The 25,055-nt window shown below is 35.8% G+C and overlaps 1 protein-coding gene across 1 annotated transcript; it reads left to right on the top strand.

Annotated features, from left to right (window-relative positions):
• Nucleotides 1-1,159: 1,159 nt before the first annotated feature.
• Nucleotides 1,160-12,499, top strand: LOC142545858 (oxysterol-binding protein-related protein 1C). The gene is made up of 10 exons (XM_075653270.1): nucleotides 1,160-1,851; nucleotides 2,407-2,763; nucleotides 2,952-3,033; nucleotides 9,798-10,243; nucleotides 10,533-10,688; nucleotides 10,886-11,053; nucleotides 11,126-11,266; nucleotides 11,473-11,703; nucleotides 11,989-12,102; nucleotides 12,176-12,499. Exons 1-10 carry the CDS (start codon nucleotides 1,441-1,443, stop codon nucleotides 12,344-12,346), a joined length of 2,277 nt encoding a protein of 758 aa, XP_075509385.1. The 5' UTR covers nucleotides 1,160-1,440; the 3' UTR covers nucleotides 12,347-12,499.
• The last annotated feature ends 12,556 nt before the right edge of the window (nucleotides 12,500-25,055 follow it).

The raw sequence follows: 25,055 nt of genomic DNA, 5'->3' as shown, positions 1-25,055 counted from the left end.
TTTTTACAGTAATAATTGATTTGACTGATTGTTCTTCCGCAATTGTCTCTCTCTTTTGTTCCATATAGGTCTTGGAAAGAAATACTGCATATAGAGGTAAATGTAATTAGGCATGATTGAAATTATTATAGGGGTCGGTTCCATGGAACGAGAATTGTCCCTCTCTAAATTTACGTTGCCTGTGTCGAAATGCTAATCGATGCAGGATGGCCTAATTTTTGGAAAAGAAGTCCATTTTGTATCATTTACCAAATATGAAAAAGGTTGCCCGATAATTTGTTACAAAAGTTATATAAAAATTATACATCTAATTTATTGTTATGTTCTTTATTTATAATAGAGAGGTAGAATTTACTTTAATCATAGAGATTTTCACATTAAAAAAAATTTGTACTAATAATTAGTCAATGCTGGTTTATATTCAATATAATAGTAAGCATAAATAGTATCTATTGAATATAATTTATAGCTTATATGAAATATTGGTTGCATTTGAATTTATGAATTTCTAATATATTTTTGCATTTTTCAGATAAGCAATATCATAAAGTTCAAATTCAGCACTTTTATATTTATTATATAGTGTTTCATGTTAGTTTACCCTAATGTTAGAGACATTTGAAATATTTTATACTTTGTGTAACTAATGCGTAAATAAATAATACATGAATTTAAGATTTCATTTGTTATTTCATTGTAAACAATAAAATTATAATTCAAATTCATCTCTCAACTAAAAAAATTTATTGATAGAATGGTCGGCCCTAAAAAATTACAAATACAATTTATAAAGAAGGAAATTATTAATAAAAAGAATTATTATTTGAGTAGGTCGTCTCTTGTGAGACGGTCTCATTTGAGACGGTCTCATTAATCTTTATCTGTGAGACGGGTCAACCCTACCGATATTCACAATAAAAAGTAATACTATTAGCATAAAAAGTAATATTTTTTCATGGATGACCCAAATAAGAGATTCGTCTCACAAAATGCGATCCGTGAGATCGTCTCACATAAATTTTTGTCTTATTATTTTTATCTTTGAATAATGATTATAAATTTTTAATCCAAAATAAATTCGGTTTTATATATTCTTTTTGAAATTACTAATTGATTGCAATGGCAATAAATTATTAATTTTCGTTACGGCATGTAAAGTGTAAATGCGTATCAAGCTGCCACGTTTCTCCAACTGCTTCTCCCACCCGTCCCCGAGATATTCTCTGTTTATTCATACGAATTCCTGCGTTCCAATCTATGCACCCACACTCGTTCATGTATATATATTTTACCATTGCCTCTGTCTCAAGGCTTTGGAATTATTTGATGCGGTTCCAATAATCTTAAAATGCACATCCATTTTGCTGCATCTCACCAGTGTCATTAAGCAACTCCGCCGACGTATCACCGGCTCCGTTTCCGCCGTGCGATCCGCGGACCATGAGTCAGATTTCTATCATCTCTGGGTCCGATCAGGGTCCCAAGTTCGGTGGTGCTGCTTTGAATAACATAGACAATCACAATCACATTCAGAGTCAGAATATCCGTGAAGTGAAGATGAATGACATAGTTGGGAATGGGATTTCAGGGATTTTGTATAAATGGGTTAATTATGGGAAAGGGTGGAGGCCTCGATGGTTTGTTTTGCAAGATGGAGTGCTGAGTTACTATAAGATCCATGGGCCGGATAAGATTGTGCTTAATCCCGAGACCGAGAAAGGGTCCAAAGTAATTGGGGAAGATTCATTAAGGAGAATTTCGCGCCAGGATAATCATCATGTTCACAATAAGAACGTGACCGGTTGTTCATCCACTAAAGGACGAAAACCTGTTGGTGAAGTTCATCTAAAGGTTTCATCTTTAACTAAATTGTGTTGGCACTACGGAATACTAAATGTAACGCGTTTCATTGTCTATGGTGATAATTTGAAATTGGAAATTAGTCTGGTTAGACGAGGATTCATGGTAAGATAATGATTTGCTCCTTCTTTGTGAAGAATTCTTTGCATGTTGCTTTATAAGCGATGTTTGGGTTCCATTCTTGACCTTTGGCTTCATTTATGGTATAGAGCCGTTATATATGCTTCCTGAGCTTTTATGTTCTTGTTTAATACGTTTCAAATTCTACTTCGAGTTAAAATCAGAATGAAAATGTTTTATATTTTGTCTGCGAACATCAGTTCAAATTCGTCTCCATTATTGTTTAAGTATTTTCTGAAAGTTTTCGGTATTTCCTTTGACATTTTTTTGTTTATGAAGAATATGGTTTGTGTTATCTGTGGTTGCTGTGGTTTTGTTTTTTCTTTCTAGCTATATCTACTGGCATGATTCAGATATTTAGGCTATGTTTTGTGATACATTTGAGAATTCTATTATATGGTGTTTACAATAGATTTTTCTCTGTAGGTCTCCTCTGTCAGAGAGAGCCGATCCGATGACGAGAGATTCTCGATTTTTACTGGTACAAAGAGGCTTCATTTGAGGTCTGAGAGCAGAGAGGACCGAATTGTGTGGATGGAGGCGTTGCATGCTGTGAAGGATATGTTTCCAAGGATGTCCAATGGTGAGTTAATGGCTCCTGCGGACAATGTAATTATCTTAACAGAAAAATTAAGGCAGAGATTATTGAAGGCAAATGTGAGTGAGACTGCTATTCAGGATAGCGAGCAGATAATAAAGAACGAATTTGCGGTGCTACAGAATCAATTGACGATATTGAAGCAGAAGCATTGGCTCCTCATGGACACACTGCGGCAGTTAGAGGTACATTAAAAGATTATAAGAAAAACTCTTACAGAGACAGCTTAGAAATCTTCTCCAAAGAATATATAAGCTAAGAATTCACGACATCATGAGTACATAATGAATAAATGGGACAGGGACTTTTAATCTGTTATTTTATTCTTAATGATACTCTCTACTTTCTTGGTTGAAATTGGGTTGCACTGTAGACTGAAAAGGTGGATCTGGAGAACACGGTTGTTGATGAGAGCCAAAGACAGATAAAGGAAGTTGGAGCATCCTCGAGATCAAGTATGCTTCGCCAGCAAACTTTAGTAATTTTTTGCTTACATGAGCGAGTAAATGAGTCTATGGTGGTTAATCTCAGTTATTTAGGTTTTCCAGTTGTATGTTTGTTGTTATCTTTTTAGGGTAGTAGTTGTTGGGGAAAACCCATAAACCGCAGAATCCATCATGATAAATCATCAAGAATTTGACTGAAATCTTAAGCGGAAGCGTACCTGAAGCCATAATCTTGAATTCTTTAAAACGTGTCTTGATCTTTCAGATCTACGCGCTCTTTTCTTGAGAGAATCCTTTAGTTTCTCTTCAGAACTATTTTCTTAATAGGGGGAGAGAATAGTGAAAGTGATAACGCGAGATCTGGGGACCATGACCCATATTTATAGATAATGTTTATCTATATATTCTGATATTTCTGTTTTAGCCCATCATAAAAACAGAAATTACACTTATGTCTCTAGACATTAAAGGCCCACAACCCATTAGATACATTAAAGCCCAATAACCCGAAACATTAATTGATCACTTTATTTTGGGCTTAACTTAATAGACAACCCACAATACATAATTATTCACATATAAGCCCATATAAATAAATTGATCCAACAATCTCCCACTTGGGCTATATGTGCAACTTTATAATTATGTTTGTGAAAATAACCTTATGAGCTCAAAATTGTTGTCATTCCGAAATGTATCTATAACCAATCCGGTCCATCAATCACATCAACATAGGATCAAAGCAGTCTTCGCTACACTCAAGGTAACTAGACCCATCAATGGTCACATATGCCAACACAACTGAATGACATGGATCATGAAGTGGATGTGTAGCATGGAAATTTCATGCAATGTGACCGTAACATGCCTATTTCCAACTGGTCCTCCCTTTAACCTTGTCGAGATCAAACTTTAAATCATAATTAGAGTGTGACTTAACTTGAAATTTATTTCTGCAGAAAATAAATTTACATAACTGTAACTAAAAATGTCTACAATTGAAAAGCATTTAAAATAACAAACTCCCACTAAAACTGGATTTTCCTCAATTGACATAACACCCATACTAGCAGTATGCTCATGAAACTGTTTGGGTGGTAGTCCCTTAGTAAGCGGATCCGCAACCATGGAGTTTGTACCGATATGCTCAATAGACAACTTTCCACTCTGAATTCTTTCTTTAACAACCAGAAACTTGATGTCAATGTGTTTTGACTTCGTCGAGCTCCTGTTGTTATTTGAATACATAACTGCTGATTTATTGTCACAATGTAATCTTAGTGACCTTTCAATGCCATCAACAATGCGCAGTCCCGTGACAAAATTTTGCAGCCATATTCCATGATTGGATGCCTCATAACACGCTACAAATTCAGCTGCCATGGTGGAAGAAGCTATAAGAGACTGTTTAGCACTCTTCCAGGAAATGGCACCTCTAGCAAGGAGATAGATGTAGCCCGACGTAGATTTCATACTATCTTGGCATCCAGCAAAATCGGAGTCAGTATACCCAATGATCTCAAGCTGATCCAACCTCCGATATATGAGCATGTAATCTTTTGTTCTCTGTAGGTACCGTAAAACTCTTTTGACTGCTTTCCAATGTTCCACTCCTGGATTACTTAAATATCGTCCCAACATTCCTGTCACGTACGCAATATCTGGACGTGTACAAACCTGAGCATACATCAGACTCCCCACTGCAGATGCATAGGGAACCTTCTGCATTCCTTTTTTCCTCAAAATCATTCTTTGGGCATTGTTTGAGACTAAATTTGTCTCCCTTAGCCACATGGGTATCTGTTGGTTTACAATCTTGCATCCCGTATCGCTTGAGAACTTTCTCGATATAGCCTTTCTGAGATAATCCAAGAATACCCCGAGAACGATCCCGATGTATCTGAATACCCAGTACAAAAGATGCATCACCAAGATCCTTCATCTCAAAATTCTTAGCTAGAAATCTCTTGGTTTCATGCAACAACTCTATATCGTTGCTAGCGAGCAGAATGTCATCAACATATAAAACCAGAAAAATATGCTTACTCCCACTGAACTTATGGTACACACAATCATCGACCAAATTCATCTCAAAACCAAACGAGATGATCACTTGATGAAATTTGAAATACCATTGTCGAGATGCTTGCTTGAGCCCATAGATGGATTTCTTTAATTTGCAAACCATATTATTTGTGTCTTTGGACACAAAATTTTCTGGCTGCACCATATAAATCATTTCATCAATGTCACCATTTAGAAACGCAGTCTTTACATCCATCTGATGAAGCTCGAGATCGAAATGCGCCACCAAAGCCATTATAATCCTTAAAGAGTCTTTCGAAGAAACCGGAGAGAAAGTCTCTTTATAATCAATGCCTTCTTTCTGTGTAAAGCCTTTAGCGACAAGACGAGCCTTATATCTTTCCACATCGCCTTTCGAATCCCTCTTGGTTTTAAATATCCATTTGCAACCAATGGGCTTCGTACCTTTAGGCAATGGGACAAGATCCCATACGTCATTGTCCTTCATGGACTTTATCTCCTCATTCATGGCATCATTCAACTTTTGAGAGTTAGAACTTTCCATGGCTTGACGGAAGTTAATAGGATCATCCTCCATCAATCCAATGTCTGCCTCATGTTCTTGAAGAAATACAATGTAATCATCTGGCACTGCATTTCTCCGCTCTCTAGTGGATCTCCTTAATGGCATATGTTCAGGAGGTGCTTGAGTTTGTTTATTTGGAATGAGAGGATCTCTAATATTGTCTTCCTGTATTGTGTCTTGGTCAAAGTGAGGAATATGATCCTGACCAATGTCCAAGACACCTGTGGGAATATTTACATATTCCTCTTCAAAGACAATATCCCTTACTTTATCTCCCCCCGCAAACTCAACATCCTCAAAGAACCTGGCATTTCCTGACTCAAAAATCGACTTACTCGTGGGATCATAAAACTTGTACCCTCTGGATCTTTCAGAGTATCCAATAAAATAACAACTAACCGTCCTTGAGTCCAGTTTCTTTTCATTAGGCTTGTAAGGCCTTGCCTCAGCTGGACATCCCCAAACGTGCAGATGCTTAAGACTGGGCTTTTTACCCGTCCAAAGTTCATAAGGGGTTTTGGTCGCTGCCTTAGTTGGAACCCTGTTAAGGATATATGCTGCGGTCTTTAGTGCTTCTCCCCAGAGTGATTCTGGTAAGGTAGAATGACTGATCATACTCCTCACCATGTCCTTAAGCGTTCTGTTTCGTCTTTCAGCAACACCATTCATAGTGGGCGAATCCGGCATAGTGTACTGTGGGACGATACCGCATTCCTCCAGGAATCTAGCAAAAGGTCCTGGACGTTGTTCACCTGAACCGTCATATCTACCATAGTATTCACCACCACGGTCAGATCTAACGCTTTTAATCTTTAAGCCAAGTTGATTTTCAACTTCAGCTTTATAGTTTATTGAACACATCCAATGGCTGTGCCTTTTCATGAATGAGATAAATGAAGCAATATCTTGAAAAATCGTCTGTAAACGTTATAAAATACTGTTGACCATTCCAAGAAGCCGAAGGGAATGGCCCACAAATATCAGTATGTATAAGTTCTAAGACGCCTGAACACCTGTTGGCTTCAAATCTCCTTTTGTTGGTTTGTTTTCCCTTTATACAATTAACACAATTATTAAAATCTGTGTAATCTAAAGGTTCGAGAATTTCGTCTGACACGAGTCTCCTTATTCTCTTTCCAGAGATATGACCCAATCTTTTGTGCCATAACGCAGCTGAATTCTCACTGGTTAATTTTCTTTTAGTGTCTCTACTTGTTTGCAGGGATTCATTAAATGAAGCAATAACATCCAAAGAATAGAGATTATCATATCCTGATAAAGAACCAGAACCAACCAATTTTGAATCGAGAAATAAACTGAATATTCCATTTCCAAAAGAACAAGAATAACCAAATTTGTCCAATGCAGAAATGGAAATCAAATTCCGTCTAAAAGACGGCACAACAAATGTTTCATAAAGATCCAAATATATTCCAGTCTTGAACAATAATCTAAATTTTCCTATTGCCTCAACTTCAACTTTGTTGCCGTCACCAACATAGATGAATCTTTCAGCATCACTTGGTTTTCGGCAATCCAGGCAACCCTACATAGACACACTGATGTGAGTTGTTGCACTAGAATCTATCCACCACGTGTGTCTAGGCACTGAAGTTAAATTAACCTCAGAACAAACCATATTCAGAAGCATACCTTTCTTAGCACGCCAAGCGTGATAATTACTGCATTGCTTCTTCATATGCCCATCACTGCCACAGAAAAACAACCAGAACTTTGAGAATCGCTAGGATTCTTCTGTTGTTTCTTCGGAGGCTGTGTATCCGCAGCTTCCTTATACTTTCGTTTCTTTCCTTTATCCTTCGAGGTAGAGGCATAATGAGCACTTTCTGTCTTGTCTTGCTTCAACCTTTCCTCTTCCTGGACACAGTGCGAGATGAGCTCATTCAGAGACCAAGTCTCTTTCTGACAGTTATAGCTCACCTTGAACTGGTTAAACTAAGGAGGAAGAGATATCAAAACCAGATGCACCAGCAAGTCCTCAGAGAGGTCAAGCTTCAGTGCTTTCAACCTTGAAGCAAGATGAGACATTTCCATAATGTACTCCCTGATGTTGCCCTTACCCATGTACCTCATTGAAACGAGGCTTGCCAAAAGTGTACCAATTTCAGACTTTTCACTTTTAGCAAACCTCTTTTCGAGGTCTTGAAGGAAAGCCTTAGCCGTAGCAATGTCGTTAGACATTGTGCCCCTGAATGTTTCTGGAATGGCCCTCTTCATGATCATCATACACATGCGATTCGATCTCTCCCACCTTTCAAACTCCCTCTTTTCATCAGAGGTACTCTTATCCGTAATGGCGGGATGAGAGTCAATCCTTATCGCAAGGTCTAAATCCATGACTTCAAGAACTATCAACAAATTCTCTTGCCACGATTTAAAATTCGAGCCATTTAACATAGGAATAGAATTTATGTTGGAGTGAATATTTGCAGGAGTCAAATCTGAATAGAGAACAAAAAACCAAATATACATGCTCAACCAAATATCCAAATAAAATAATCAATAAATTCAAATAATGTAAACCCCCATAAACAGAATATCGAGCACTCCATTAATGTTTCATCTTTGGACAAAAGATTAACTTGTAAGTGATATCCTGGCGCAGCAGTCAAACACTGATAGTAACTATCATGTCAAATAACAACCTTCCTTTGGGCCGATTTATTATACACATGAAACCGAACAACTATCACATGTTTACCACCACAAGTGCATATGTAATTATATTAAATATTAACATTCCTTTGGGCCGATCAATATTCATATAAATCACATATACCCAAAATCCTTTTGTATTTCAAAATAAAATTAATTTCCATAAAAGAGGTCACTTTGGCGACATTTTATTTCAATTAATCAATTTTAAAAATACATACAACCTTGTCATTATTTGAATTAATGAAAATTTAACCTCAACCGAATAAACCTGAACTGAAATTTTTTTTTCTTAAAAAAAATTTCGGAAATTCCGTACGGGTCGGGTCGGCCCGGATCCGTACGACCCGACCCGGATCCGTACGGTTCGGGTCAACCCAGGTCCGTACGACCCGACCCGAATCCGATTTTTTCGATTTTCCTCTAAAATATTTTGATGAACAAAAACCGGAAGGAAAATCGAAATCTTATACCAAATCTTTAAAATTTTACAACTAAATCTTTTTACCAAAACTGAAACTTTAAAAGATTTGGTCTTCAACCAAAATATTTTTCAGATTTGAAACCATATCAAAAATTTTCAGATCTAAACCAAAATAATTTTCAGATCTGAAACCGTGTCAAAATATTTTCAAATCTGAAAACATATCAATATATTTTCCAGATCTGAAGCCATATCAAAAAAAAAATTTAAACAAAATTTAATTTTTCAGATCTGGATCCAAATAGTATCCAAAAACTTTAAACAAATCTCAATGATTCAAACATGAATGGCTCTGATACCACTTGTTGGGGAAAACCCATAAACCGCAGAATCCATCATGATAAATCATCAAGAATTTGACTGAAATCTTAAGCGGAAGCGTACCTGAAGCCATAATCCTGAATTCTTTAAAACGTGTCTTGATCTTCCAGATCTACGCGTTCTTTTCTTGAAAGAATCCTTTAGTTTCTCTTCAGAATTATTTTCTTAATGGGGGAGAGAATAGTGAAAGTGATAACGCGAGATCTGGGGACCATAACCCATATTTATAGATAATGTTTATCAATATCTTCTGATATTTCTGTTTTAGTCCATCATAAAAACAGAAATTACACTTATGTCTCTGCACATTAAATGCCCACAACCCATTAGATACATTAAAGCCCAATAACCCGAAACATTAATTGATCACTTTATTTTGGGCTTAACTTAATAGACAACCCACAGTACATAATTATTCACATATAAGCCCATATAAATAAATTGATCCAACAGTAGTTAGTTATACGAAACAACGTGGTTATGGAAGATTGTTTAGTTTGCCGTCAATAAATATTTTCAATACTACTTACTGAAGTTTTTCTGTTGACTTAAATATTTTATTTCCATCATTTTGTTGAATGATTAGATGCTGATAATGCGGATGTCTCTAGTTTTTACAGCTTGTTTGTACTTTATATGATTGCAGCCGCATCTCATTATTGTCTTTGATTCTTCTACTAGAAAGCACAACTGAGTCTGAGGATGAAAATGAAAAAGTAGATGCTGCAGGGGATGATACTGATGATGAAGATGATACTTTCTTCGACACTACGGATTTTCTTTCATCTAGCTCGTTTAAAAGCAATGGTTCTGACTTTAGGTCATTGTCATTTTCGTCGGGTGAAGAAGAACCTTCTGCTTTTGAAGCTTTGGACAATATTGACTCTGTCATTCAATCAGCCGGAACAAACTTTCCTCATGTTAAGAGGCGTAAGAAACTGCCAGACCCTGTCGAGAAAGAAAAAGGAGTGAGTTTATGGTCGATGATTAAAGATAACATCGGGAAGGATCTTACAAAAGTATGCCTTCCAGTCTACTTCAATGAGCCTCTCTCTTCTCTGCAGAAATGTTTTGAGGATTTGGAATATTCGTTTCTTATTGATCGGGCTTATGAATGGGGAAAGAAGGTAAGTTCATGTTCGAAATGTCACTTGAACTTCTCATTGTACTTGGCTGATGAATACTTGACCTGTTTCAAAATAAATAAATAAATACTTGGCCACCTTATACTTCTCGCAACAAACCATTATCTATAGAATAATTCGACTCTTATTTTATGAAATATTTGTGTTTTTAAGTGGGGCAAAGATAGAGCAAAGCAATCACGAGAACTTTGACTTGATAATGCTCTAGGATGCGTGATTCTTATTATTTGTTTCCATCTTGGTGTTTGATTAGTGAATTATAATTTTATAGGGTAATGACCTTATGAGGATTCTCAATTTAGCTGCATTCGCTGTGTCTGGATATGCTTCTACGGAGGGAAGAAATTGCAAACCATTTAATCCTTTATTAGGGGAGACTTATGAGGCTGACTATCCAGATAAAGGCCTCAGGTTCTTCTCTGAGAAGGTTTAAATACTTTAGCTTGAGCCGCCGTTTTTTGTTTTCCTCCACATGTCTTATTCATGCCCTACACTGGTTGCTTTGAGCAAACCAAGATTATCCACCCATTTTTATCATATGAAGGCCAGTGAAAAAGGATTGTTCGTTCTCTGTATACATCTGATAAAACAAAACATTGAAAGCTCCTGATTCTTTTTGTTCAGGTGAGTCACCACCCCATGACTGTAGCATGTCATTGTGAGGGAACAGGCTGGAGGTTTTACGGTGATAGCAACTTGAAAAGTAAATTTTGGGGTCGCTCGATTCAGCTTGATCCAGTTGGTATTTTGACTATTGAATTTGATGATGGAGAAGTCTTTCAATGGAGTAAGGTATTCTCTTATAATATTGCGGAGCTTTATTCTAGGTCGCTTTTATTAAAAACCCACAATTCCTTATGACAGGTGACGACATCCATACACAATCTTATTTTGGGGAAACTATACTGTGATCACTATGGTACCATGCATATACATGGAAACCGCAATTACTCTTGTAAACTGAAGTTCAAAGAGCAGTCTATAATAGATAGAAATCCTCATAAGGTACTTCCCGTCCAGTTTTATCACTCAGGCCTCTCTGATCCAGATGAATTTTGTTGTTTTTGTTTTTATGAATCACGACTTTTTGCTCATCTTCTAAGATTTAGACAGAGAATTAGGCTGATAGAAGAAAATGGACATACGTTATCCTTAAAAAGGTTGCAGTTCATTGGTGTTGGACTTTACCATCGGAGAGTTTGCCTTTGTAGGTGCAGGGAACAGTCCAAGACAAAAGTGGAAAGATAGTAGCATCCTTGTTTGGAAAATGGGATGAGAGCATGTATTATGTCCATGGAGACTGTTCCTCCAGCGGAAAAGGTCTCGAATCTATGTCAGAATCTCACTTGCTTTGGAAGCATAGCAGACCTCTGAAATTTCCTACGCGTTATAACTTGACACGCTTTGCCATCACACTGAATGAGATTATGCCAGGGATGAAGGTGTGACTTTTATCGGGGCTCAGTACTTTTGTGTGTTTGAACAAATGCTGCACGTACACAAAATTGTTTTCTCTAGCAAGTTTAAAAGCGGATTTTCCCCTTTTACATGATCTGTCCAAGTAGTAGTAAATATGTTGATGTGCTTTCAACTCTTCCTGGATATTTCAAGTTTGCCATTCATAGATGGAGTATCATGTTACATGCCAAGATTTTTGCCATTTTTGTGCTATGCCCTGGAATGTTAGATTGGGTAAACTAAATGTATGAACGTATGTCCTTTTGCAGGAAAAGTTCCCCCCAACAGATTCGAGACTGAGGCCTGATCAAAGGTGCTTGGAAAATGGAGAGTATGAAATGGCAGATGCTGAAAAATTACGGCTAGAGCAGCGACAGCGACAGGTTACTACTTTTACTGCATAATCGTTGTTTCGTTCATACTTATTGTAAATCTTCCGTTTATATAAAAAACCAGGCTCGGAAGATGCAAGAAAGCGGATGGAAGCCACGATGGTTTGCCAAAGACAGAGAAACCGGTTCCTACCATTATCTTGGTGGTTACTGGGAAGCTAAGGATGTAGGCAACTGGGAATCTTGCCCTGATATCTTTAGCCAGATTCAAAGTGATCACATCTCAGAGGATTGATTAACAACAAAATAGGAGTTTTATTTAGTTTCGATTCTCTTATTGAGTCAATGGCAATTGAAGCTGCTGCAAATATGTACACTAACTAACATGAATGATTGGGTGTAGTAGTTTAGTTTGTCAATGAAATAAATAGATCTTTTTTCGGATCCATTTGTTGATTGTTTTACAGATGTCTTTTGCGTCTATCAGGTATTTGAGAAATGAGAAGCAAATTCAAATGCACAATTAATATATTTTTTAATAGAAAATTTTCCATCAAAAATGTTTTTTTTTTTCCAGTAAGGAAAGTAAAAGCCAAAATTCAGTAATCAGAAAATATAACTTTTGGGTTTGCTTTAAAAAAATTGAACGGAAAAAATAATTTTTTAAATAAACTAGAAAAATCATTTTACTTATAATAAATAATCAATAATTTAAAATGGTTAAAAAAATTTAAAAATAATATGATTTATTTTGAGAAATTTTTTTATTTCGGGAATTGCGCTCCTATGTCTGAATAGATATGACACCAACATGATATTAATGTATGCAGTATTATGTTAGCATTCATGGAAACATATTAAAATTAACAAAAATTAAAAGATGATATTGAAATTTGAAAATATGAAATATTAAAATCACAAATAAAAAAACACACATGACGGAATTTGCAATCTTCTCATAGACATATTTCCTTCCAACAAAGAATTTTGACTGTCCGCAAATGAAACTTAAACAGTATATGAGACTATACTAACTAACATACTCGCTGGGATCCAATGCCGAGAATCATCCTTCAGCTTAATATATGGTTTTATGTTATTACTAGATAATAGATCATCCAATTGCTGATATAAAAAACACAAATTTTTTTTTAAGATATATTTTGACGGTCGATGTTTATTGTCTTCTCTCTCCGATCTCTACTTATTTGTATATATTTTTCAATTTATTTACTCGTCTGAATCAAGAGATTTCTTACTTGTATAAAAAAGTTAATCACCATATATAAACCTTTAAAAATACTACTTTATTTATTTATTTAATCTATCCTACAGTTAAAATATTTAATTTAAACAAATGAGATTAATATATAGGTCAATTGTCCGTCCCATGCAGCTCGATCGATTTCATGCCTTGTATTTTTGCCCTTTTTTTGTACAAGCTGATGGACGTAAGAACGCTTCGGATTTGACATATACACACATAGCAGCACGTGATCAAAAGATTTTTCATATATATCTTTGGCACACAGAGTATAGTAGTACTTCATAAAGATCGTGAAAATCACTATTCAGTCCAATCCCGACTCCCTCAGCCGTCAGTCGTAAAAATTAAACCATTTTTCTTAACAAAATAATACATAAAATTAATTTAAGAATGTTTTGTTGTTAACAGAATAAAAATAGGAGAGGACATTAAATTTACGCAGTCGAGGCTTTAATTTTAAATAGGAATTATTATTGTCACTATTTGCCATATTTATTTGATCTTGAAATAATGCGTGATCACATATAATATTGTGTGCTAAACTCGTGTGGTTGGAAATACATGATTATGTCTCGTGGCTTGCATTATTATGGACATTAAAAAAGTGTGACCCCTATTAATAAATATGGGGGCCATTTAGAATTAATGAATAGAACAGGGGGTTGTGCGGGATTTAATTATAATTTATGATCCACACACCTCTTCCATGAAATTTAAATTTAAATTTAATATGACAAATCTGTACAAGGTCGTCTGATGGTTCTTATGTTATTTAAATCCTGGGAAATTTTCCTCCACCAATTTTCATAATTATGATGTCCTCAATATAAATTTAGATTTATGCAACTCATTTTAAGTAAATAGAAAATGTGGGGATCTTGTCTTGAAAGTTGTAGAGGCATTTAATTTTAAATATATTACGAAAACATTATTAAAAAATTCGAAAATTTCAAAGGTAGTTAGATTTTTTTTTTTTGCGAAACAAATGAATCATAGAGATCTGATGTGCGATGGTCTCGCAAATCTATATATATGAGACGAGTTGATCTTATTCTACTTTTGACATAAAAAATTATTATTCACTCAAATAATCATATATTACATAATATACATCTGACTTACAAAAATAATAATTTTATCTCAAATCAGCGTATATTACTTAATATATCTTCATACCATAACTAACAAAAAAAGTAATTTTTTTTTCGCAATAAAAAAAATCTGTGAATATAAAAACTAATAATTTTATGGATCGGTTCGGTCGAATATTCATCGATAAAATTGATCTGTGAGATTGTCTCAAATGAGTTTTTGTATATTATTTTTTCATATCAACCTTTCGTTCCTTGAGCAAATAAAATAAAAAATAACATATCTGGCATCAAGACTTCAAATTAAAACTCGTTCCAGATTTAATTATAAGAAACATCTCAGCCATCTATAAATATATATATATAAAGATGTATTATCCTACAAATACATGCATGCATATGTATACAGATGTATTATATCCTGCAAATACATGCATGCATGCATGCATACGTCGAAGTCGATCCTTTGTAAGTTGCGACAATATGTACACGGGACTAATCATCTTAAGTGAAGTCAATCAAATTGGCAGACGGTCTCACACAAGTATTTTGTGAGACAGATATCTTATTTGTGTCATCTATGAAAAAATATTACTTTTTATGCTAAGAGTATTACGTTTTATTGTGAATATCGATAGGGTTAAGCCGTCTCACAGATAAAGATTCGTGAGACCATCTTACAGGAGACCTACTCTTCATTTGATTGTTTGGATGAATTTCATCTTTTCATATAGATGCAATGTTAGTTATAATGAATTTGTAATGACTCTCATCTTGTGTATATTTCAAATACATCATCAAAATCTCTTATTTGGAATCATATTCTCTCATCCAAATGCAATCTAAGGCAATTTTGGATTTTTGTTGTTGTTTGTTAGAGAGGTTTTAAAAATTCATCCCTTTAATCTAATTTTAGATGTTGAAAGTTGACATTCAAATGAATTTTAATGATTTAGTTGTTATGTAATAAACATTATACAATAGCATGTGAGTCATTAAATTGGGTAATATGAAATTGGACATATCTGTCGACCGAAATTACTTAAAATGGGTCAAATAATTCCACTCATTGTTTTCATGATCATCGATCTCGTGAACAATCCGATCACTTCAAAATAGCAGTTTTGATCATACTGTTAGATAATAATGCTATTATATCATATAAAATAATAATACAATATAATAAAAATTATATTTTAAATTCAAAACATCTTAAATGTGTATATAAATAATAAAAAATATATTTTCAAAGTTTAAAAATTAAAATAAACTCCAATACTACAATAATTATATTTTTAACAAAGTTCAAAATACAAATAATCATATATATAATCAAAAATTAAATTTAAAAAAAATAAAATTGTGTACTGATTCAATTGATTCTTTACTAGCTTTGATCGATTAATACCTGCTGTCCGTCCCTTTCTTAATCGATTTGACCAGTAAGATTGTTTTTTTGGTCAATGTCAGAACCAAACATATTATCGGTTTTCGGTCGAACCCATCGATCCAGCCCGGTTTTGGAAACGCCAATTCCAACAACTTTTGTAATGAAACATGGATGGAGCCATATGAATGATAGTTGTGGGGACCCGTACGCTAATTCATTTCTTAATCGTCATCAGGAATGATTCAACCAATTATAATAAACAGGGTCTAAATTTTTTTTTTAAAATACAAAGCGGAAACGTAATGTAATTCAATTCAGATTACATATTAAACATAATTATACAAATATTGTATTATCTACAAGAATTCAACTAGGTTCAACTATATATCAGTGCTGAATCCTAAGTTGCTTCGAAACCCGGATCTCCACGCTATCTAGTTCAGCCTCGTTCTCTTCTTGACCCTGATTCTATCCCACCTGTTGTCATGCACACATACAAACAAGACAACAGCCGGATAACTCCGGTGAGAATTACATTCTCTGTATAAATCATGTATACATGCAATCATAAAAACAATATAAAAGCATATAACAGATATGTCTAACATGTATTCAAATCAGAATATAAATCCATGTCAAGAATAAATCATATTCTAAACATGTACCATCATCAGGAACATACTCATCATGTACCATATTCAGGAACATAATCAACATAACTCAATATACACTATCAATTAGACTCATGATGTCACATTTAAGACTATACTCAATCCTAGTCTAGGGATCCCCGGTTTGCAGAAGTCAGCATTCCCATATCGACCAACAGTAATAGAAAAGACTCCAGTTCTATCCACGTCGATAGGGTATCGATCACCAGTAATAGAAGAAATATCAATTCTATCCACATCGATATGGTATCGATCACCAGTAATAGAAGAAGCTCATATTCTATCCACATCGGTATAGTATCGATCACCAGTAATAGAAAGAACTCCAATTCTATCCACATCGATATAATATCGATCACCAGTAATAGAAGAAGTTATGATTCTATCCACATCGATACGGTACCGATCACCAGTAATAGAAGAAGAAGTTCCAATTCTATCCACATCGATATAATATCGATCATCAGTAATAGAAGAAGTTATGATTCTATCCACATCGATAGCCAAACATCCGGTGACAGACTTTGGCACAATCGCCAATACATTATCTTGTGACATCGTGCAATGTGCCCGTGGCGATCCCACCACTATCAGGCACTTCTGTCACAAGATTACTCGTCTAATACCTGCTGTCTATAAATCAAGAGAACAAGTACATCAATCAAATCAATACAATAAGGTAAAGTATGTGATTTAGGGAAACTCGAGCCAAACCTCACTCGAGTTGTGCAATCTCAACTCAACATTAATTTATACATTTATCTTCTCGGTCCGACGAAGACGAAGTATTGAAGTCAACTCTGTCCATACCCAATCTGATAATGACAATCGAATAGATACAATATCAGTACATAACTCAGTTCAAAACCTGTTCTGATTAATACTCAAATCAAAACATAATCTGATCAATGCCCATCGACATATGATATCACAATACCATCTCAATCAATATCGAATCTGATCAATATCAATCAACTGATCTTTTGACGGCATAACAATACAGTCTCGATAACCCCGTCAGTCCCAACATCACAGATATAATACCAGAACTCATAATCGATATCGGTGCAACTCATAATTTCAATAACAATACAAATCTGATATCGAATCTCAATTAATCAATTCCAAAAATCATAACAATCACAAAATCAGTCCATTTCTTAATCTGACTTCGATTCTATGATGTCTAACATGTCAAGAACATCATATATGACTCGCGCATATGCGCGCTCAAAGTCCGCGCATATGCGCCGGAAGCCTTATCCAACCACTGGACTACTCGCGCATATGCGCGCACATAAGTCGCGCATATGCGCGAGACCTACTGTCTCGTGCCTCCCCTTACTCGTGCATATGCGCGCCTTCTGCCGCGCATGTGCGCCAACCTTTCTGCCCTGCTCGCGCATATGCGCCGTTCACGTCGCGCATATGCGCCGAGCACTCCATTAGGCTACTGGACACCTCGCGCATATCCGCGTCCTCACGCCGCGCATATGCGCGGGGTCTTCTGTCCACTTCGCGCATGGCTCGCGCATTACGTCGCGCATGTGCGCGAGCACACCTCCTTACACATATATTTCGCGTCTTTTCTCACCTTTTTCGGTCTAATACGTTCCGTCTATAATCATTTCAATTAATCAAGAAATCATCTCATATTAATATCAGATTACAGTAAATATACCCAAATCATTTCCGATTACGGTAATCAAATTCTCGGGCCTTACATTTCTCCCCCTCTAAGATATGATTTCGTCCTCGAAATCACAGACAATCAATTCAGATAAGGAAGGAATGTATACTCAAGGTTACTTCAGAAAATTCATTCTATCAAACCATTCTGATAAAATTAAGTGCAAATACTGGCTATACAACACTAGTATATATCAATCAACAGCTCATACCAAATCAATATCATCAGCTGTTATCAAATGCAATCTCAGATATCATCGTAATATCATTCCCATTCAGGAAAAATTCGCAGTACTCACTGTACAATACCTCGACTAGAGCTATCTCGATACTCATCTAATAGCTATTATCGTACAATAATTCATAAAGTGACAAGACATCAGGTCACTAGTGCGAAAATCCAGCATTATAGTTCCTGGATATCCTCCAGTATCTAGATAGTTCACTCCAACTATCCGTCCATCTATAAACCATAGATATAAATCATACTATACATTCTGTCAACAGTACTAAATCAACCAAAAATCACGGTATGATATAATTAACTCTGGCATTCAATACCATCTGACCCCTTTTCTGACATACCTCTCAGTCGTCTTGTCATATCTGTACGTCATCCAGTACGATATACATATGCCAATTTGAACAATCGTTCAATCATAACCACATTCTGGTACATTCTTGGCACGATTTCGGTAAATCTATCACCAGATCCATAGAATTGTACTCCTATTTCTATTCAGGAATCGATAATCTGTATAAACAATCTTCTGGTTTCTATCTTCTTGTCTTCATCTGTCATCGAATTAGACATTTCAATACAAACTCTGACATAACCGATCTCGGTTATTTACATCAAAACTATCCGTTCGTATTATCACACATTTCTTTTTACTAGAATAATACGGAATCTACTACTGTGTGCCTCTGACAATACCTGTCATTTCAAATTCGAAATATCTGGCACAAACAAATCAGCTAATTATATAAAATAACGTATTACCTACCTGGTATTCTGATTGACATACTATTCTGACTATCGAGATCAAGTTTTGAACAATCTAATCACTGTCTCAACTGTGCTACAATCAATCAGTATACTATCTTCAGATATCACAGACTCTGAATACAATCTGTTGCAATCTAGATTCATAGTCGAATAATTCTGTATACAACAATCTTAGTTTCCAGAATATTCAATACAAATTTCAACTGTTCGATTCAATCAATTATACGCTGCGAATATATCAAAATATCATAGATAAAACGAGCATAAGGTCATCAGAACAGTTCGGAACGCAGGATTTATCAACCCATATACAGAACTGAAGTATTTCTCAGAGAAACACATAATCAGATGTAACTCTAACTCTTAGGCAGTAAATCTTCTAACTGACATTTCAGTTCTTTCAATTTAATCAATATCATTCTGTATAGAAGTCTAAAATGAAATCCATACCTGATATCAAATCAAGGCTGAAGTCACTCTCCCTGATATAAGACAAATCCGGAATTTCATATGGAACGACTATAGCAACTCTCCTGCTACTGACAAATCATTCCCAGACAGGCTCAACTTCAGTAATCAACTGAATACATAAGGAATTATTCCATTCTTTTCGATAATCATCGAATCATACATAATACGGATATCAAGGAATTCAAAATCGAGAATCCTTACCGTATCTCATTCGTTCATCGGCCATTTCAGGTCCGAATCTTACCATCTCCTGGCAAGAATCTATAATAGTTCTGTACTTGTTAGCATATTAATATCAATAATATAATCAGAATCAGATAACACAAGTACAATACCATCTAATCCAATCTCATTCTCTTTTTACTGCAGTACACAATATATCACAGAATTCACTGATATCAATTCCTTTCCCCAAAAGGTACAAGGATCAATACTACAGTAATACAGACCCAGCATGTACAATATATATCAATACAACTCCGTCAAAGATAATCGTAGGGAATGCATTAGTATATATCAATACATATGCAACATAATCATAAAAGATTATTATCTGCCACTATATCATCACGTGTGTCCTGGGTCTGTTCCTCGATCACTACCACCAGATGATTCTGATCCCTGAAATCTTCGGGAACCTCTCTGTGGACAGACTCTAGCAAAGTGTCCCTGCTGTTTACAGATATTGCACCTACCAGTCACTCTCTGGCACTGCTCCATGGGATGTCTCCCTCCGCAAGTCCTGCAATAAACTCCAGTATAACTCGGGCTAGAACCACTGGAGCTAGATGAACCGCTCCCTAACTTCTTGAACTGCTTCTTTCGAGCTTTCAGCAAATCTTGCTTTCCACTCGTGCTGCCGCGATCAAATCGGAGAGGGGATTGTTGTGTCTGTGGTTGCATCGCACACACCCTTCCTAATTGTCTAATCAGACTCGCCTCCGCTCTCTTCGCTCTACTCAAGGCATCAGCAAAATGGTAAGGTCGCTGCATATTCATCAATGCAACTATCTCTGAGTTCAATCCTCTGATGAACTGATCCGCTACAGCTTTATCATTCCCAGCTATCTGAGGAACAAAACGCAGTAAGGTAGAGAATTTAGCAACATATTCTTCAATATTCAGTTGGCCCTGTCTCAAATTCTCAAACTCTGCTCTCTTGTCCTCTCGGTACGAAACTGAGAAAAATATTCGATAAAATTCTGTTCTGAATGTTTCCCACGAAATCACTGGACCTCTCTGTTCTAACATTCTTTTACTTGTAATCCACCAACTCCTGGCGGCTTCTCGTAACTGGTTAGGCACCATTTTAACTCTCTGTTCATCTGTACAATCAAGTAAATCAAACAGTATTTCTATGTCATCAAACCAGTTCTCACAATCTTCAGACGTTTCGATACCACTCAGAATCGGCGGCTGAAATAACTGAAACTCCTTCAACTTTATTTCCATCTGAGTTTCTGACACATCTATCAGATCAGTCGAAGTACTACCTCGTTCTGGAACTCTTCTAGGAGGAATATCTGATAATCACAGATGTTAGTACCACATGAGATAAATCAATCTCAGTCCCTTCCTGATCAGCTTACCTTCTGATCAAGAATTGGTTCTGATTTATTTTCAAATCAGATACATTACCAAATCAACTCAGGTATTCAGGTAACATGTATTCAAAAGCAGTAAACATACTATCATGCTAGCATACACAATGTAATTCCACATTATAAGTAATCACATGCTAGCAATCAAAAGCAGGAAAGAAAACCTCAGTCTACCCCGCTCACTCTCTTCTATCTCAATCTCAAGAACCTACAGTTCTAGAGCCTACTGTTTTGGAACCTAATGCTCTGATACCACCTGTTGTGGGGACCCGGACGCTAATTCATTCCTTAATCGTCTTCAGGAATGATTCAACCAATTATAATAAACAGGGTCTAAATTTTTTTTTTTAAATACAAAGCGGAAACGTAATGTAATTCAATTCAGATTACATATTAAACATAATTATACAAATCTTGTATTATCTACAAGAATTCAACTAGGTTCAACTATATATCAGTGCTGAATCCTAAGTTGCTTCGAAGCCCGGATCTCCACGCTATCTAGTCCAGCCTCGTTCTCTTCTTGACCCTAATTATATCCCACCTGTTGTCATGCACACATACAAACAAGACAACAGCCGGATAACTCTGGTGAGAATTACATTCTCAGTATAAATCATGTATACATGCAATCATAAAAACAATATAAAAGCATATAACAGATATGTCTAACATGTATTCAAATCAGAATATAAATCCATGTCAAGAATAAATCATATTCTAAACATGTACCATCATCAGGAACATACTCATCATGTACCATATTCAGAAACATAATCAACATAACTCAATATACACTATCAATTAGACTCATGACGTCACATTTAAGACTAGACTCAATCCTAGTCTAGGGATCCCGGTTTGCAGAAGTCAGCATTCCCATATCGACCAACAGTAATAGAAAAGACTCCAGTTCTATCCACGTCGATAGGGTATCGATCACCAGTAATAGAAGAAATACCAATTCTATCCACATCGATATGGTATCGATCACCAGTAATAGAAGAAGCTCATATTCTATCCACATCGGTATAGAATCGATCACCAGTAATAGAAAGAACTCCAATTCTATCCACATCGATATAATATCGATCACCAGTAATAGAAGAAGTTATGATTCTATCCACATCGATACGGTACCGATCACCAGTAATAGAAGAAGAAGCTCCAATTCTATCCACATCGATATAATATCGATCATCAGTAATAGAAGAAGTTATGATTCTATCCACATCGATAGCCAAACATCCGGTGACAGACTTTGGCACAATCGCCAATACATTATCTTGTGACATCGTGCAATGTGCCCGTGGCGATCCCACCACTATCAGGCACTTCTGTCACAAGATTACTCGTCTAATATCTGCTGTCTATAAATCAAGAGAACAAGTACATCAATCAAATCAATACAATAAGGTAAAGTATGTGATTTAGGGAAACTCGAGCCAAACCTCACTCGAGTTGTGCAATCCCAACTCAACATTAATTTATACCTTTATCTTCTCGGTCCGACGAAGACGAAGTATTGAAGTCAACTCTGTCCATACCCAATCTGATAATGACAATCGAATAGATACAATATCAGTACATAACTCAGTTCAAAACCTGTTCTGATTAATACTCAAATCAAAACATAATCTGATCAATGCCCATCGACATATGATATCACAATATCATCTCAATCAATATCGAATCTGATCAATATCAATCAACTGATCTTTCGACGGCATAACAATACAGTCTCGATAACCCCGTCAGTCCCAACATCACAGATATAATACCAGAACTCATAATCGATATCGGTGCAACTCATAATTTCAATAACAATACAAATCTGATATCGAATCTCAATTAATCAATTCCAAAAATCATAACAATCACATAATCAGTCCGTTTCTTCATCTGACTTCGATTCTATGATGTCTAACATGTCAAGAACATCATATATGACGTGTTTTCAATTCCAACAACATCATAATTTCAGAACATGTCAAAATGTAACAAAACTTACGTCCCGTTGTAGTCTACGTCGATAGGAACTCGGTACTGAAGTCGGATTACAATTCGGACAGACGGATTTGGAACGATTGTAACATGAAGCACAAAATCAATTTTTCCTTCGGAGACCCTCGGTTCTTTTCTGAGGAAAGATTTGCATGTACATATATATATATATATATACATATATATGTATATATATATACATATATATGTATATATATATATCCACATCGCACGGTGAGGCCAAATGGCTTGTTCTTGTTCTGCATGACTCGCGCATATGCGCGCTCAAAGTCCGCGCATATGCGCCGGAAGCCTTATCCAACCACTGGACTACTCGCGCATATGCGCGCACATAAGTCGCGCATATGCGCGAGACCTACTATCTCGTGCCTCCCCAACCTTTCTGCCCTGCTCGCGCATATACGAAGTTCACGTCGCGCATATGCGCCGAGCACTCCACTAGGCTACTGGACAACTCGCGCATATGCGCGTCCTCACGCCGCGCATATACGCGGGGTCTTTTGTCCACTCCGCGCATGGCTCGCGCATTACGTCGCGCATGTGCGCGAGCACACCTCCTTACACATATATTTCGCGTCTTTTCTCACCTTTTCCGGTCTAATACGTTCCGTCTATAATCACTTCAATTAATCAAGAAATCATCTCAGATTAATATCAGATTACAGTAAATATACCCAAATCATTTCCGATTACGGTAATCAAATTCTCGGGCCTTACAATAGTGTCGATTGACCCCCTCAATTTCAAGTTTTCCGAATTATGATATATATATATATATATATATATATATATATTTGGAAGATTGTGCAATTTTCTGAACAATGATAATATGGCAATCCCCTTTAAAATTTATAGATATTCAATTTCATAACTTTTTTATCGCTCTTATTACACATCAACAAAAAATTAGTGGATCTATAATGTATTATTCCTCAATAAATGACAACAACGAGACAACATCAGCAAAAGGTTAACGTTCTTAATCCCAAAATTAAAATGTGTAATGTGTTTGGGAAATCTTTTACATTCCACGTTGTATTTGCTACCAATACGAGAAATTCTTGATAAAGATATTTATTTGCTGATTAGAGGTAAGAAATTGACTAATACCGACAATTTGCAGACACGATTGTCCAAATTCTAATTATGGGTGGGCAATCCACTACAAAATCGGGAGACCCAGTGGTCCCACGCTTGCTCAACAAGGTGTATTGATGATGTGTTCACGACTTGTTTTCGGGTCGATTTCCTTTGACCCGATTATGTCTATCCGAATCAAAATTGAGCACAATTTAAATCAATTTAGGTCTAATCTGCTCATAAATATTTGTCAAATCCCCGTCTATAGTTTCATTTAATCGATTTTAAGAATAAAAACAGGTCATTTGGGAATTGGGATAAGTTTTGATTTTTTTTGTTTTTGTTTTTTGTTTTTTTGTTTCCATGTCTCGTAGCACTCACTATATTAGTTTTGAACAAAATATATTATTAAGTTGGCCAAGTTAGTTCCAGGTGGCACTTATCTAATTTGTCGTTAATAAACTTATTTTATTTAGTATATTTGATGCTCTTACATTTGGTACATATGGACATATCGGAGCTCATCTCAGAATGATCCTTGGCACACTAAAAGGTCAGGCACTCCATTTTTCACAATTCCTAGCCCACCAAAGGATCATAAGTCCTAAGCTCACATTCCTTAGCCTAAGGTTTGATTAAACTCCATTAGTTCATTTAACATTATTATATTGCGCATTTAAATTTGCTCCTTAGACTGACTTAAGCATCGG

The sequence above is a fragment of the Primulina tabacum genome, chromosome 5, assembly GCF_025594145.1.
Source record: "Primulina tabacum isolate GXHZ01 chromosome 5, ASM2559414v2, whole genome shotgun sequence".
Taxonomy (NCBI): domain Eukaryota; kingdom Viridiplantae; phylum Streptophyta; class Magnoliopsida; order Lamiales; family Gesneriaceae; genus Primulina; species Primulina tabacum.
Note: the sequence above shows the minus strand (reverse complement) of the source record. Positions and strands in the feature narration are given on the sequence as shown.

Bases quoted from the DNA above. Each gene is read 5' to 3' on its own strand.
- LOC142545858 (XM_075653270.1), top strand. From the start codon at position 1,441: ATGAGTCAGATTTCTATCATCTCTGGGTCCGATCAGGGTCCCAAGTTC. The intron at 3,034-9,797 runs GTATGCTTCGCC...TTCTTCTACTAG, and splicing joins TGGAGCATCCTCGAGATCAA to AAAGCACAACTGAGTCTGAG. The intron at 12,103-12,175 runs GTTACTACTTTT...ATAAAAAACCAG, and splicing joins TAGAGCAGCGACAGCGACAG to GCTCGGAAGATGCAAGAAAG.